Source organism: Oncorhynchus gorbuscha, linkage group LG05, assembly GCF_021184085.1.
Source record: "Oncorhynchus gorbuscha isolate QuinsamMale2020 ecotype Even-year linkage group LG05, OgorEven_v1.0, whole genome shotgun sequence".
NCBI lineage: Eukaryota > Metazoa > Chordata > Actinopteri > Salmoniformes > Salmonidae > Oncorhynchus > Oncorhynchus gorbuscha.
The window spans coordinates 88,976,637-88,991,360 of NC_060177.1; the positions used below are offsets into that span (position 1 = coordinate 88,976,637).

Below are 14,724 nucleotides of genomic sequence, written 5' to 3' on the forward strand. Positions count from 1 at the left end.
CGTAATATACAGGAAACCTGATTTAACCCCATCAGTAGATACAGTAGTGTTCAGTAGAGTTGTATCTTTCAAGTCCTTTTTAAACCAGTTTTACACGCAGCCTGGTCTAGGTCAATTGAGGCAAGGCTCTGAATTAGCAGTGAGTGATCAACAGTATTGGAAGCCTTTGACAGGTCAATGAAGATTATCCATACGGTTAAGCACATCATTAACAAGTAGAGATGCAGCAGAGATAGAGCTATGACCTGGTCTAAAACCCAACTGATGTACATGTAGAATACATTTCAAAGGTTCCTAGCCAAGAATTATTCAAGGATTCTAATGTTTTAGCTAGGCAAGAAAGTTTAGAAATTGGTCTATAATTATTTATGTCACAAGGGTCACCACCTTTGTGAAGGGAGAGTACATGGGCCTCCTTCCAAACCTTGGGAATAGTAGTACCAGATATAATCGTCAGGTTAGGGGTAGTACATAGGCCCCCTTCCCAACCTTGGGGATAGTAGATATAATCGTCAGGTTAAGGGGAGTACATGGGCCTCCTTCCAAACCTTGGGGATAGTAGATATAACCGTCAGGTTAGGGGAGTACATGGGCCTCCTTCCAAACCTTGGGGATAGTAGATATAACCGTCAGGTTAGGGGGAGTACATGGGCCTCCTTTCCAACCTTGGGGATAGTAGATATAACCGTCAGGTTAGGGGGAGTACATGGGCCTCCTTTCCAACCTTGGGGATAGTAGATATAACCGTCAGGTTAGGGGGAGTACATGGGCCTCCTTTCCAACCTTGGGGATAGTAGATATAATCATCAGGTTAAGGGGAGTACATGGGCCTCCTTTCCAACCTTGGGGATAGTAGATATAACCGTCAGGTTAGGGGACTATGGGCCTCCTTTCCAACCTTGGGGATAGTAGATATAACCGTCAGGTTAGGGGAGTACATGGGCCTCCTTTCCAACCTTGGGGATAGTAGATATAACCGTCAGGTTAGGGGAGTACATGGGCCTCCTTTCCAACCTTGGGGATAGTAGATATAATCATCAGGTTAAGGGGAGTACATGGGCCTCCTTTCCAACCTTGGGGATAGTAGATATAACCGTCAGGTTAGGGGAGTACATGGGCCTCCTTTCCAACCTTGGGGATAGTAGATATAACCGTTCATCCCAGGTTAGGGGGAGTACATGGGCCTCCTTTCCAACCTTGGGGATAGTAGATATAACCGTCAGGTTAGGGGGAGTACATGGGCCTCCTTTCCAACCTTGGGGATAGTAGATATAACCGTCAGGTTAGGGGGAGTACATGGGCCTCCTTTCCAACCTTGGGGATAGTAGATATAATCATCAGGTTAAGGGGAGTACATGGGCCTCCTTTCCAACCTTGGGGATAGTAGATATAATCATCAGGTTAAGGGGAGTACATGGGCCTCCTTTCCAACCTTGGGGATAGTAGATATAACCGTCAGGTTAGGGGGAGTACATGGGCCTCCTTTCCAACCTTGGGGATAGTAGATATAACCGTCAGGTTAGGGGGAGTACATGGGCCCCCTTCCCAACCTTGGGGATAGTAGATATAACCTGACGGTTAGGGGGAGTACATGGGCCTCCTTTCCAACCTTGGGGATAGTAGATATAACCATCAGGTTAGGGGAGTACATGGGCCTCCTTTCCATAACCAGGTTGGGGAAAGTATATAACTCGTCAGGTAAAAGGACAGCTTTACATGGGCCTCCTTTCCAACCTTGGGGATAGTAGATATAACCGTCAGGTTAGGGGAGTACATGGGCCTCCTTTCCAACCTTGGGGATAGTAGATATAACCGTCAGGTTAGGGGGAGTACATGGGCCTCCTTTCCAACCTTGGGGATAGTAGATATAACCGTCAGGTTAGGGGGAGTACATGGGCCTCCTTTCCAACCTTGGGGATAGTAGATATAACCGTCAGGTTAGTGGGAGTACATGGGCCTCCTTTCCAACCTTGGGGATAGTAGATATAATCATCAGGTTAAGGGGAGTACATGGGCCTCCTTTCCAACCTTGGGGATAGTAGATATAACCGTCAGGTTAGGGGGAGTACATGGGCCTCCTTTCCAACCTTGGGGATAGTAGATATAACCGTCAGGTTAGGGGGAGTACATGGGCCTCCTTTCCAACCTTGGGGATAGTAGATATAACCGTCAGGTTAGGGGGAGTACATGGGCCTCCTTTCCAACCTTGGGGATAGTAGATATAACCGTCAGGTTAGGGGGAGTACATGGGCCTCCTTTCCAACCTTGGGGATAGTAGATATAACCGTCAGGTTAGGGGGAGTACATGGGCCTCCTTTCCAACCTTGGGGATAGTAGATATAATCATCAGGTTAAGGGGAGTACATGGGTCTCCTTTCCAACCTTGGGGATAGTAGATATAATCATCAGGTTAAGGGGAGTACATGGGCCTCCTTTCCAACCTTGGGGATAGTAGATATAACCGTCAGGTTAGGGGGAGTACATGGGCCTCCTTCCAAACCTTGGGGATAGTAGATATAATCATCAGGTTAAGGGGAGTACATGGGTCTCCTTTCCAACCTTGGGGATAGTAGATATAATCATCAGGTTAAGGGGAGTACATGGGCCTCCTTTCCAACCTTGGGGATAGTAGATATAACCGTCAGGTTAGGGGGAGTACATGGGCCTCCTTCCAAACCTTGGGGATAGTAGATATAACCGTCAGGTTAGGGGGAGTACATGGGCCTCCTTTCCAACCTTGGGGATAGTAGATATAACCGTCAGGTTAGGGGGAGTACATGGGCCTCCTTTCCAACCTTGGGGATAGTAGATATAACCGTCAGGTTAGGGGGAGTACATGGGCCTCCTTTCCAACCTTGGGGATAGTAGATATAACCGTCAGGTTAGGGGGAGTACATGGGCCTCCTTTCCAACCTTGGGGATAGTAGATATAACCGTCAGGTTAGGGGGAGTACATGGGCCTCCTTTCCAACCTTGGGGATAGTAGATATAACCGTCAGGTTAGGGGGAGTACATGGGCCTCCTTTCCAAACCTTGGGGATAGTAGATATAACCGTCAGGTTAGGGGAGTACATGGGCCTCCTTTCCAACCTTGGGGATAGTAGATATAACCGTCAGGTTAGGGGAGTACATAGGCCCCTTCCCAACCTTGGGGATAGTAGATATAACCGTCAGGTTAGGGGGAGTACATGGGCCTCCTTTCCAACCTTGGGGATAGTAGATATAACCGTCAGGTTAGGGGGAGTACATGGGCCTCCTTTCCAACCTTGGGGATAGTAGATATAACCGTCAGGTTAGGGGGAGTACATGGGCCTCCTTCCAAACCTTATTTAACACTTTGTTGGTTACTACATGACTCCATATGTGTTATGTACATCGTTTTTGTGTCTTCACTATTATTCTACAATGTAGAAAATAGTCAAAATAAAGAAAAACCTTTGAATGAGTAGCTGTATCCAAACGTATACAGCTGGTGCTGTATATCCATTGATTCATGAAGAATATAACTTATAAATGCCTCATGAGCTTAGTTCAACTGTCACACTCCATGAGAACCCAAAATAGAATCTTGTTTTTCTCCAATGTGGTGATACATTTTTCATCAGCTTCAATTATTTCCTTAGATGAGGCTTTGTAAGTAAAGCTTTATATCTGCAGGCTGGCTGGATGGAAAAAGGCTTGAGTGGAGGCCTGGGACTGTATCCACAAAAGCATCTCAGAGTAGAACATTGGCTGTAAGTGCTGAGAAGAGACATTTTACTCTTTTTACTCTCACAGGTACAAATAAAAGCATCTTTAGACATAAGAGTCCACTACAGTCAACATATATTTAAGAGTCCTCATGAGCTGTCCCAATCTGTTCAGAGTGACCAGCAGCTGTCCCAATCAGTTCAGAGTGACCAGCAGCTGTCCCAATCAGTTCAGAGTGACCAGCAGCTGTCCCAATCAGTTCAGAGTGACCAGCAGCTGTCCCAATCAGTTCAGTGTGACCAGCAGCTGTCCCAATCAGTTCAGAGTGACCAGCAGCTGTCCCAATCAGTTCAGAGTGACCAGCAGCTGTCCCAATCAGTTCAGTGTGACCAGCAGCTGTCCCAATCAGTTCAGAGTGACCAGCAGCTGTCCCAATCAGTTCAGTGTGACCAGCAGCTGTCCCAATCAGTTCAGAGTGACCAGCAGCTGTCCCAATCAGAGTGACCAGCAGCTGTCCCAATCAGTTCAGAGTGACCAGCAGCTGTCCCAATCAGTTCAGAGTGACCAGCAGCTGTCCCAATCAGTTCAGAGTGACCAGCAGCTGTCCCAATCAGTTCAGAGTGACCATCAGCTGTCCCAATCAGTTCAGAGTGACCATCAGCTGTCCCAATCAGTTGAGAGTGACCAGCAGCTGTCCCAATCAGTTCAGAGTGACCATCAGCTGTCCCAATCAGTTCAGAGTGACCATCAGCTGTCCCAATCAGTTCAGAGTGACCATCAGCTGTCCCAATCAGTTCAGAGTGACCAGCAGCTGTCTGGATAACAGAACAATGTATTGAGTCAGTGGGTCCTGCTCCACATGCAGCTGTCTGGATAATGGAACAATGTATTGAGTCAGTGGGCTCTGCTCCACATGCAGCTGTCTGGATAATGGAACAATGTATTGAGTCAGTGGGTCCTGGTCCTCATGCAGCTGTCTGGATAACAGAACAATGTATTGAGTCAGTGGGTCCTGCTCCTCATGCAGCTGTCTGGATAATGTGACGAGTGCGTTGAAATGACGGTAATGTTGTCAAAATTCCCAAATTGGTTCAAATGTTTTACCATTGCAACATTTGATGTACAGCCACATTCAGCGTGGTTCTCTGGAACGTTCTATAGACTTCACAGCTGGAGATGCCCCTTCGTGATTGGTTATTCCACATAATTGTAATAGTGTCAATTGTTATGTCCATCTCTCCTTTGCGGTACCTCAAACTGTCGTGATTACCAGCTGAGATAAACTTTTCACACAGAATGGGGTGTGTGTGTGTGTGTGTGTGTGTGTGTGTGTGTGTGTGTGTGTGTGTGTGTGTGTGTGTGTGTGTGTGTGTGTGTGTGTGTGTGTGTGTGTGTGTGTGTGTGTGTGTGTGTGTGTGTGTGTGTGTGTGTGTGTGTGTGTGCATGCTTGTGTGTGTGTGTGTTTTCTTGAAGAACTCTCTGCATTGTTCTGTCTGCATTTGGTCCCTAGAGTTCTCCTTCCTTCACACCCGGTTTATGAAGTCTCTGGCTGTACTGGAATCAACTACTGCCCTGCCGTCACTCCCTCTCAGAACTGACCTATTTCCACACTACACAATGGGGCGACAGGTAGCCTAGTGGTTAGAGTGTAGAGGCGGCAGGTAGCCTAGTGGTTAGAGTGTAGGGGCGGCAGGTGGCCTAGTGGTTAGAGTGTAGGGGCGGCAGGTAGCCTAGTGGTTCGAGTGTAGAGGCGATAGGTAGCCTAGTGGTTAGAGTGTAGAGGCGGCAGGTAGCCTAGTTGTTAGAGTGTAGAGGCAGCAGGTAGCCTAGTGGTTAGAGTGTAGAGGCGGCAGGTAGCCTAGTGGTTAGAGTGTAGAGGCGATAGGTAGCCTAGTGGTTAGAGTGTAGAGGCGGCAGGTAGCCTAGTTGTTAGAGTGTAGAGGCAGCAGGTAGCCTAGTGGTTAGAGTGTAGAGGCGGCAGGTAGCCTAGTGGTTCGAGTGTAGAGGCGATAGGTAGCCTAGTGGTTAGAGTGTAGAGGCGGCAGGTAGCCTAGTTGTTAGAGTGTAGAGGCAGCAGGTAGCCTAGTGGTTAGAGTGTAGAGGCGATAGGTAGCCTAGTGGTTAGAGTGTAGAGGCAGCAGGTAGCCTAGTGGTTAGAGTGTAGAGGCGGCAGGTAGCCTAGTTGTTAGAGTGTAGAGGCAGCAGGTAGCCTAGTGGTTAGAGCGTTGGGCCAGGTAGCCTAGTGGTTGCTAGATGTAGAATAGGTAGCCTAGTGGTTAGAGTGTAAAGAGGCGGCAGGTAGCCTAGTTGAACAAGGCAAGGTAGCCTAGTGGTTAGAGTGTAGAGGCGGCAGGTAGCCTAGTTGTTAGAGTGTAGAGGCATCAGGAGCCTAAGTGGTTAGTTCTTAACTGACTAGGTAGCCTAGTGGTTAAATGTAGAGGCATTTTTTAGCCAAGTGGTTAGATTGGAAGGCTGAGGAGCCTAGTTGTTAGAGTGTAGAGGCAGCAGGTAGCCTAGTGGTTAGAGCGTTGGTCCAGTGTCCGAAAGGTTGCTAGATTGAATCCCGAGCTGACAAAGTAAAAATCTGTCGTTCTGCCCCTGAACAAGGCAATTAACCCACTGTTCCTAGACCAGTTAACCCACTGTTCCCGGGTAGACCATCATTGACAATAAGAATTTGTTCTTAACTGACTTGCCTAGTTAAATATATATATTTTTTTACAAGTGTGTGAATTGGAAATCTGAGGATGGGGTCACAGCCAAGGACTTAAAATACTTAAAATACTAAACACATTCACATACAAAGATTTATAGTCACACATAAATATGCACATAGTTTAATAAGCTTGCTCACACACACAGTTTTTTATTTTACCTTTATTTAACTAGGCAAGTCAGTTAAGAAGAAATTCTTATTTTAAATGACGGCCTAGGAACAGTGGGTTAACTGCCTGTTCAAGGGCAGAACAACAGATTTGTACCTTGTCAGCTCGGGGATTTGAACTTGCAACCTTTCGGTTACGATTCCAACACTCTAACCACTAGGCTACCCTGTCACCCCAAGTGACCTCCTGGTTTGGTTCCCCATCCAGAGAGAGGTCGTGTTTCTCTTCCTGGTTTGGTTCCCCATCCAGAGAGAGGTCGTGTTTCTCTTCCTGGTTTGGTTCCCCATCCAGAGAGAGGTCGTGTTTCTCTTCCTGGTTTGGTTCCCCATCCAGACAGAGGTTATGTTTCTCTTCCTGGTTTGGTTCACCATCCAGAGAGAGGTCGTGTTTCTCCTCCTGGTTTGGTTCCCCATCCAGAGAGAGGTCGTGTTTCTCTTCCTGGTTTGGTTCACCATCCAGAGAGAGGTTATGTTTCTCTTCCTGGTTTGGTTCACCATCCAGAGAGAGGTCGTGTTTCTCTTCCTGGTTTGGTTCCCCATCCAGAGAGAGTTCGTGTTTCTCTTCCTGGTTTGGTTCCCCATACAGCGAGAGGTCGTGTTTCTCTTCCTGGTTTGGTTCCCCATCCAGAGAGAGGTCGTGTTTCTCTTCCTGGTTCGGTTCCCCATCCAGAGAGAGGTCGTGTTTCTCTTCCTGGTTTGGTTCACCATCCAGAGAGAGTTTCTGCCTACAGATGTAGGATCTTAATTTGAGCCAGTTTGCTACAGCAGGAACATAATCCTGCAGCAACAGAAAATGTGTAATATGATTCTAAGGATTATAATTAACATTTTAGATCTGGGGTGTCAAACTCAGTCCACGAATGGCCGAGTGTCTGCGGGTTTTTGTCCTAGACAACCAGGTGAGGTGATATCCTAACTAATTAGTGACCTTAATTCATCAATCAAGTACAAGGGATGAGCGAAAACCAGCAGCCACTCGTCCCTTTGTGGAATGATTTTGACACATGATCTACATGCTGAATCAATCAATCAATCAAATGTATTTATAAAGTCAAAACAGCAGGTCTGGGACAGGTAGCACGTCCGGTGAACAGGTCAGGGTTCCATAGCCGCAGGCAGAACAGTTGAAACTGGAGCAGCAGCATAACCAGGTGGACTGGAGCCAGCAATGAGTCATCAGGCCAGGTAATCCTGAGGCATGATCCTAGGGTTCAGGTCCTCCGAGAGAAAGAAAGAAAGAAAGAAAGAGAGAAAGAGAGAATTAGAGAGCAAAGAAAGAAAGTAGATCCTACAGTAGATCCTACAGTATATCCTACAGTGTATCCTACATTATATCCTACAGTGTATCCTACAGTGTATCCTACAGTGTATCCTACAGTGTATCCTACAGTGTATCCTACAGTGTATCCTACAGTAGATCCTACAGTATATCCTACAGTGTATCCTACAGTGTATCCTACAGTATATCCTACAGTGTATCCTACAGTATACCCTACAGTGTATCCTACAGTATATCCTACAGTGTATCCTACAGTATATCCTACAGTGTATCCTTCATTATATCCTACAGTATATCCTACAGTGTATCATACAGTAGATCCTACAGAGTATCCTACAGTATATCCTACAGTGTATCCCTATCCAGTGTATCCTTCCACAGTGTATCCTCCCACCAGTGTATCCTACAGTATATCCTACAGTCTATCCTCTCTATATAGATCCTACAGTGTATCCTACAGTATATCCTACAGTGTATCCTACAGTAGATCCTACAGTAGATCCTACAGTAGATCCTACAGTAGATCTATCTATCAGTATCTATCTATCTATCTATCTAGATCTCTCACCCCCTCTCAGTATATCCAGTGTATGATCTATCTTCCATCTATTTATATCTATCTATCTCTCTCTCTATCTCTCTATCTATCTATCTCTCTATCTATCTATCTATCTATCTCTATCTATCTATCTATCTATCTATCTATCTATCTATCTATCTATCTATCTATCTATCTATCTATCTATCTATCTATCTATCTATCTATCTATCTATCTATCTCACCCCCTCTCTCTCTCTCTCTCTCTCTCTCTCTCTCTCCCCCAGGTTGCCATGCATCCTGTTCAGTGTGCTCAGGGCCGAGCCAGCAGGACTGTGTGTGGTGTTCTGACCCGTCTCACCTCCTCAGAGATGGACTCTGTGTCCCAGACTGTGACCAAGGCTACTACACACAGCAAGGAACCTGTTATGGTGAGCACAGAATCCATTGGGAAGGTTTCCCAGACACAGATTAAGCCTCGTCTTAGAACAAAAACAAAAAAACATTTCAAAAACAGGTCAATTGAGAATCCCATTGAAATGACTTTTTACACCAGTACCAGGAAAAGGGGGATACCGAGCCAGTTGTCCAACTGAACATATTCAACTGAAATGTGTCTTCTACATTTAACCCAACCCCTCTGTATCAGAGAGGTGTGGGGGGCTGACTTAATCAACATCCACAGCACCCAGGGAACAGTGGGTTAACTGCCTTGCTCAGGGGCAGAACAACAGACTTTCAGCTCAGTGATTCGATCCAGCAACCTTCCGGTTACTAGTCCAACGCGCTAACCACTAGGCTACCTGCCACCCCGTATGCCAGGAATCCTGCTCATCAAATCAGAATGACTAGAACATGTTATGGTGAGCAGAACTGCAACTGACACTCCCATTGGTTTAGGACAACGTTCCGTGGTGAGTTGACCGGCGGCCATCTTGAGTTATTTTAATTCTGTAGTTACTGTTCTTAAAATGTCTCTTAAAGCCATTTTCCTCATCTTTGTTTTTGGTAGAGATGACACAAAATTATAATATCTCGCTGGAATGTATTCGTCAAAGACTTGTTTTTCCAACAAATGTAGGTGTATCATGTTTGACTGCAAGGAAAATTACTATTACAGTTTGTGTTTAATAAGGTTCAGGGCAGGGATGGCTAACTGCACTTTAAAACATGCTTTATTCTTCTCTCTGTCACGAGGGGAGTTGCTAAGATGCTCTGAGGGTGGTGGGGTATTGACGATGGTACCCAGACCCACGAGCCACTGCGTCCCCTCACGATGAGTTCTATTGTTTTTTGTGGCCCCCACCCCTATCAAAGTTGCCCATCCCTGGCTTAGGGCTTAGTGTGTCCGACAGAGAGTTTTCATAGGAACTAGAGGTGAAGATTTTGTTCACTTCGCTTTTCTTCTCTGTAACCCACCAGAGCGTTGTCAGCCTCCCCCACATGAGTAAAGTGGCTAGTCAGCACTCCACACACTGTTTATAACAACCAAAACAAACTGTTTTTAATTATACCTTATTGCAATCTTAATGAGGATCCACATCTCCTTAAATAAACCACATGAATATCAATTGTTTCTCATTTGAAAGAAAAAGATGGAAAAGAGTGGTAGAACTCAGCAAAAATAAATCCCTTCTAGGCCTTGAGCTGAGTGAGGACTTGTGTCCCAAACGGCACCCTATTCCCAATTTAGTGTACTCATTTTAACCTTGGGCCCCTATTCCCTATTTAGTGCACTCATTTTAACCTTGGGCCCCTATTCCCTATTTAGTGCACTCATTTTAACCTTGGGCCCCTATTCCCTATTTAGTGCACTCATTTTAACCAGGGCTCATATTCGCTATTTAGTGCACTCATTTTAACCAGGGCTCCTATTCCCTATTTAGTGCACTCATTTTAACCAGGGCCCATGGGGAATGAGAGAATATATATATATATAATGTAGGATGCCATTTGGGACACAGGGAGGGAGTTATTCACCGGTAGAGATGGGCCATTCTCTTCATAGTTCTGAAGGATCTATAGCAACATGGAGATATAACCTAAGACTATTATAGTAGCTATAGCAACATGGAGATATAACCTAAGACTATTATAGTAGCTATAGCAACATGGAGATATAACCTAAGACTATTATAGTAGCTATAGCAACATGGAGATATAACCTAAGACTATTATAGTAGCTATAGCAACATGGATATATAACCTAACTAATACCATTATATAGTATTATATAATTATAGACTATTATAGTAGCTATAGCAACATGGAGATATAACCTAAGACTATTATAGTAGCTATAGCAACATGGAGATATAACCTAAGACTATTATAGTAGCTGTATGTCTTCATAGAAATGTCAACACTCCAAACAAAGTCTTTGACAGAAAGGTCAAACTGCTAGGAGCATGTCTATCTTGATATTCATGAGCCATTGTAAAATACCTGAACTTTAAGAACTGGAGACAGCTTAGTGTTTCCCTGCCTTTCCTGGTTAGTGTGTTTTCATTCATGGTTGTGTTAATGGGTGCTTTTATTTTCCCCTCAAGCTAAGCAAACTGCAGGAAAGGGATTGGATTGACGCAATATCTTTGTGCGAGACAGGAGTTAAGGGGCTTGTTTGAACACGTTGGTATTTTGGATTACAAATGTATTATTTGGCATATGGGTTTATTAACATATAAGGCAATGTTTTGTTTGGGTAGTTTAATATTTATTTGACCTTTATTTAACCAGGCAAGTCAGTTAAGAACAAATTCTAATTTTCAATGACGGCCTGGGAACAGTGGGTTAACTGCCTGTTCAGGGGCAGAACGACAGATTTGTACCTTGTCAGCTCGGGGGTTTGAACTTGCAACCTTCCAGTTACTAGTCCAACGCTCTAACCACTAGGCTACCCTGCCGCCCCAGGTATATTTGGGGCGTTTTCACACGTAGTTTTGAGCTGAAGTTCCAATAAGAGTTTGATTATTTGTTACATTTGAATTTGTTTCATTTGGTCTGCTTGGTTTCACATTTGTCTTTGTATTTATTATGGATCCCCATTAGTTCCTGTCAAGGCAGCAGCTACTCTTCCTGTGGTTTATTATGGATCCCCATTAGTTCCTGTCAAGGCAGCAGCTACTCTTCCTGTGGTTTATTATGGATCCCCATTAGTTCCTGTCAAGGCAGCAGCTACTCTTCCTGTGGTTTATTATGGATCCCCATTAGTTCCTGTCAAGGCAGCAGCTACTCTTCCTGCGGTTTATTATGGATCCCCATTAATTCCTGCTAAGGCAGCAGCTACTCTTCCTGGGGTTTATTATGGATCCCCATTAGTTCCTGCCAAGGCAGCAGCTACTCTTCCTGTGGTTTATTATGGATCCCCATTAGTTCCTGCCAAGGCAGCAGCTACTCTTCCTGGGGTTTATTATGGATCCCCATTAGTTCCTGCCAAGGCAGCAGCTACTCTTCCTGTGGTTTATTATGGATCCCCATTAGTTCCTGTCAAGGCAGCAGCTACTCTTCCTGTGGTTTATTATGGATCCCCATTAGTTCCTGTCAAGGCAGCAGCTACTCTTCCTGCGGTTTATTATGGATCCCCATTAGTTCCTGTCAAGGCAGCAGCTACTCTTCCTGCGGTTTATTATGGATCCCCATTAGTTCCTGCTAAGGCAGCAGCTACTCTTCCTGGGGTTTATTATGGATCCCCATTAGTTCCTGCCAAGGCAGCAGCTACTCTTCCTGTGGTTTATTATGGATCCCCATTAGTTCCTGCCAAGGCAGCAGCTACTCTTCCTGGGGTTTATTATGGATCCCCATTAGTTCCTGCCAAGGCAGCAGCTACTCTTCCTGTGGTTTATTATGGATCCCCATTAGTTCCTGCCAAGGCAGCAGCTACTCTTCCTGGGGTTTATTATGGATCCCCATTAGTTCCTGCCAAGGCAGCAGCTACTCTTCCTGTGGTTTATTATGGATCCCCATTAGTTCCTGCCAAGGCAGCAGCTACTCTTCCTGGGGTTTATTATGGATCCCCATTAGTTCCTGCCAAGGCAGCAGCTACTCTTCCTGGGGTTTATTATGGATCCCCATTAGTTCCTGCCAAGGCAGCAGCTACTCTTCCTGTGGTTTATTATGGATCCCCATTAGTTCCTGCCAAGGCAGCAGCTACTCTTCCTGGGGTTTAATATGGATCACCATTAGTTCCTGCCAAGGCAGCAGCTACTCTTCCTGGGGTTTATTATGGATCCCCATTAGTTCCTGCCAAGGCAGCAGCTACTCTTCCTGGGGTTTATTATGGATCCCCATTAGTTCCTGCCAAGGCAGCAGCTACTCTTCCTGTGGTTTATTATGGATCCCCATTAGTTCCTGCCAAGGCAGCAGCTACTCTTCCTGGGGTTTATTATGGATCCCCATTAGTTCCTGCCAGGGCAGCAGCTACTCTTCCTGGGGTTTATTATGGATCCCCATTAGTTCCTGCCAAGGCAGCAGCTACTTTTCCTGTGGTTTATTATGGATCCACATTAGTTCCTGCTTAGGCAGCAGCTACTCTTCCTGGGGTTTATTATGGATCCCCATTAGTTCCTGCCAAGGCAGCAGCTACTCTTCCTGTGGTTTATTATGGATCCCCATTAGTTCCTGCCAAGGCAGCAGCTACTCTTCCTGTGGTTTATTATGGATCCCCATTGGTTCCTGCCAAGGCAGCAGCTACTTTTCCTGTGGTTTATTATGGATCCCCATTAGTTCCTGCTTAGGCAGCAGCTACTCTTCCTGGGGTTTATTATGGATCCCCATTAGTTCCTGCCAAGGCAGCTTCTACTCTTCCTGGGGTTTATTATGGATCCCCATTAGTTCCTGCCAAGGCAGCAGCTACTCTTCTTGGGGTTTGTTTTGGATCCCCATTAGTTCCTGCTAAGGCAGCAGCTACTTTTCCCGTGGTTTATTATGGATCCCCATTAGTTCCTGCTTAGACAGCAGCTACTCTTCCTGGGGTTTATTATGGATCCCCATTAGTTCCTGCCAAGGCAGCTTCTACTCTTCCTGGGGGGATTTATGCCAAGGCAGCAGCTACTCTTCTTGGGGTTTGTTTTGGATCCCCATTAGTTCCTGCCAAGGCAGCAGCTACTCTTCCTGGGGTTTATTATGGATCCCCATTAGTTCCTGTCAAGGCAGCAGCTACTCTTCCTGGGGTTTATTATGGATCCCCATTAGTTCATGCCAAGGCAGCAGCTAGACTTCCTAGGGTCCTTCAAAATGAAGGCAGTTCTACAATTTTAATAACATTAGAACACATTCACACCACATTACGTGTGTTTCTTCAGGCCTCTACTCTACTACCACCTACTGTGTGCCACAGGAGTCTGCTAAGCGGATAATGGCTAGAACGACGCTGTCACACCTGCCCCTGCTCTCCCTCTCTGGCGTCTTCAAGGACGCCAGGCTGTCCTTCATTACGCACACCTGTCACCATCATTACACACAGCAGCGCTCATTGGACTCACCTCGACTCCCTCCCTTTGTTGATTTCCTTCCCTATTTCTGTAACTTCCCCGTTTGTTCCCTGAGTTATCAGTGATGTCATTGTTTCTTCCCCCGGTCCAGACGCCTGTCCTGTTTCCTGTTTTCTGTTTCATGTCCATTGCTCATTAAATGTTCTCCCTGTACCTGCTTCTCGTCTCCCGGCGTCGTTCCTCACAGTTACAAATGGAATTGGTATCAAACACCTGGAAACCACGTGTTTGATGTATTTGTTACGTTCCACTCCAGTCGTTACCACGACCAATTAAGGTGTCACCAACCTCCTGTGATGTGTACGTGTGTATATAGTGGGTATGTTATGATGTGTGTGTGTGTATAGTGCGTATGTTATGATGTGTGTGTGTGTGTGTATATAGTGCGTATGTTATGATGTGTGTGTATATAGTGCGTATGTTATGATGTGTGTGTATATAGTGCGTATGTTATGATGTGTGTGTATATAGTGCGTATGTTATGATGTGTGTGTGTGTATATAGTGCGTATGTTATGATGTGTGTGTGTGAATATAGTTCCATGTTATGATGTGTGTGTGTGGTATAGAGTATGTTATGATGTGTGTGTGTGTGTGTATATAGAGTGCATGTATGTTATGATGTGTGTGTGTGTGTGTTGTGTATATGTCGTATGTTATGATGTGTGTGTTATAGTCATGTCTCTATGTTATGATGGGTGTGTATATAGTGCGTATGTTATGATGTGTGTGTATATAGTGCATATGTTATGATGTGTGTGTGTATAGTGCGTATGTTATGATGTGTGTGTGTATAGTGCGTATGTTATGTGTGTGTATATAGTGCGTATGTTATGATGTGTGTG

At 45.4% G+C, this 14,724-nt stretch overlaps 1 protein-coding gene across 1 annotated transcript in view; it reads left to right on the forward strand.

The window, feature by feature from the left end:
- The window catches only part of LOC124034958 (extracellular matrix organizing protein FRAS1-like), a 165,402-nt gene that overhangs the window by 78,105 nt on the left and 72,573 nt on the right, over positions 1-14,724 (forward strand). The window contains exon 12 of the mRNA XM_046348349.1: positions 8,679-8,822. Coding sequence (XP_046204305.1) covers positions 8,679-8,822 — 144 coding nt within the window. The remainder of the gene's footprint in view (positions 1-8,678; positions 8,823-14,724) is intronic.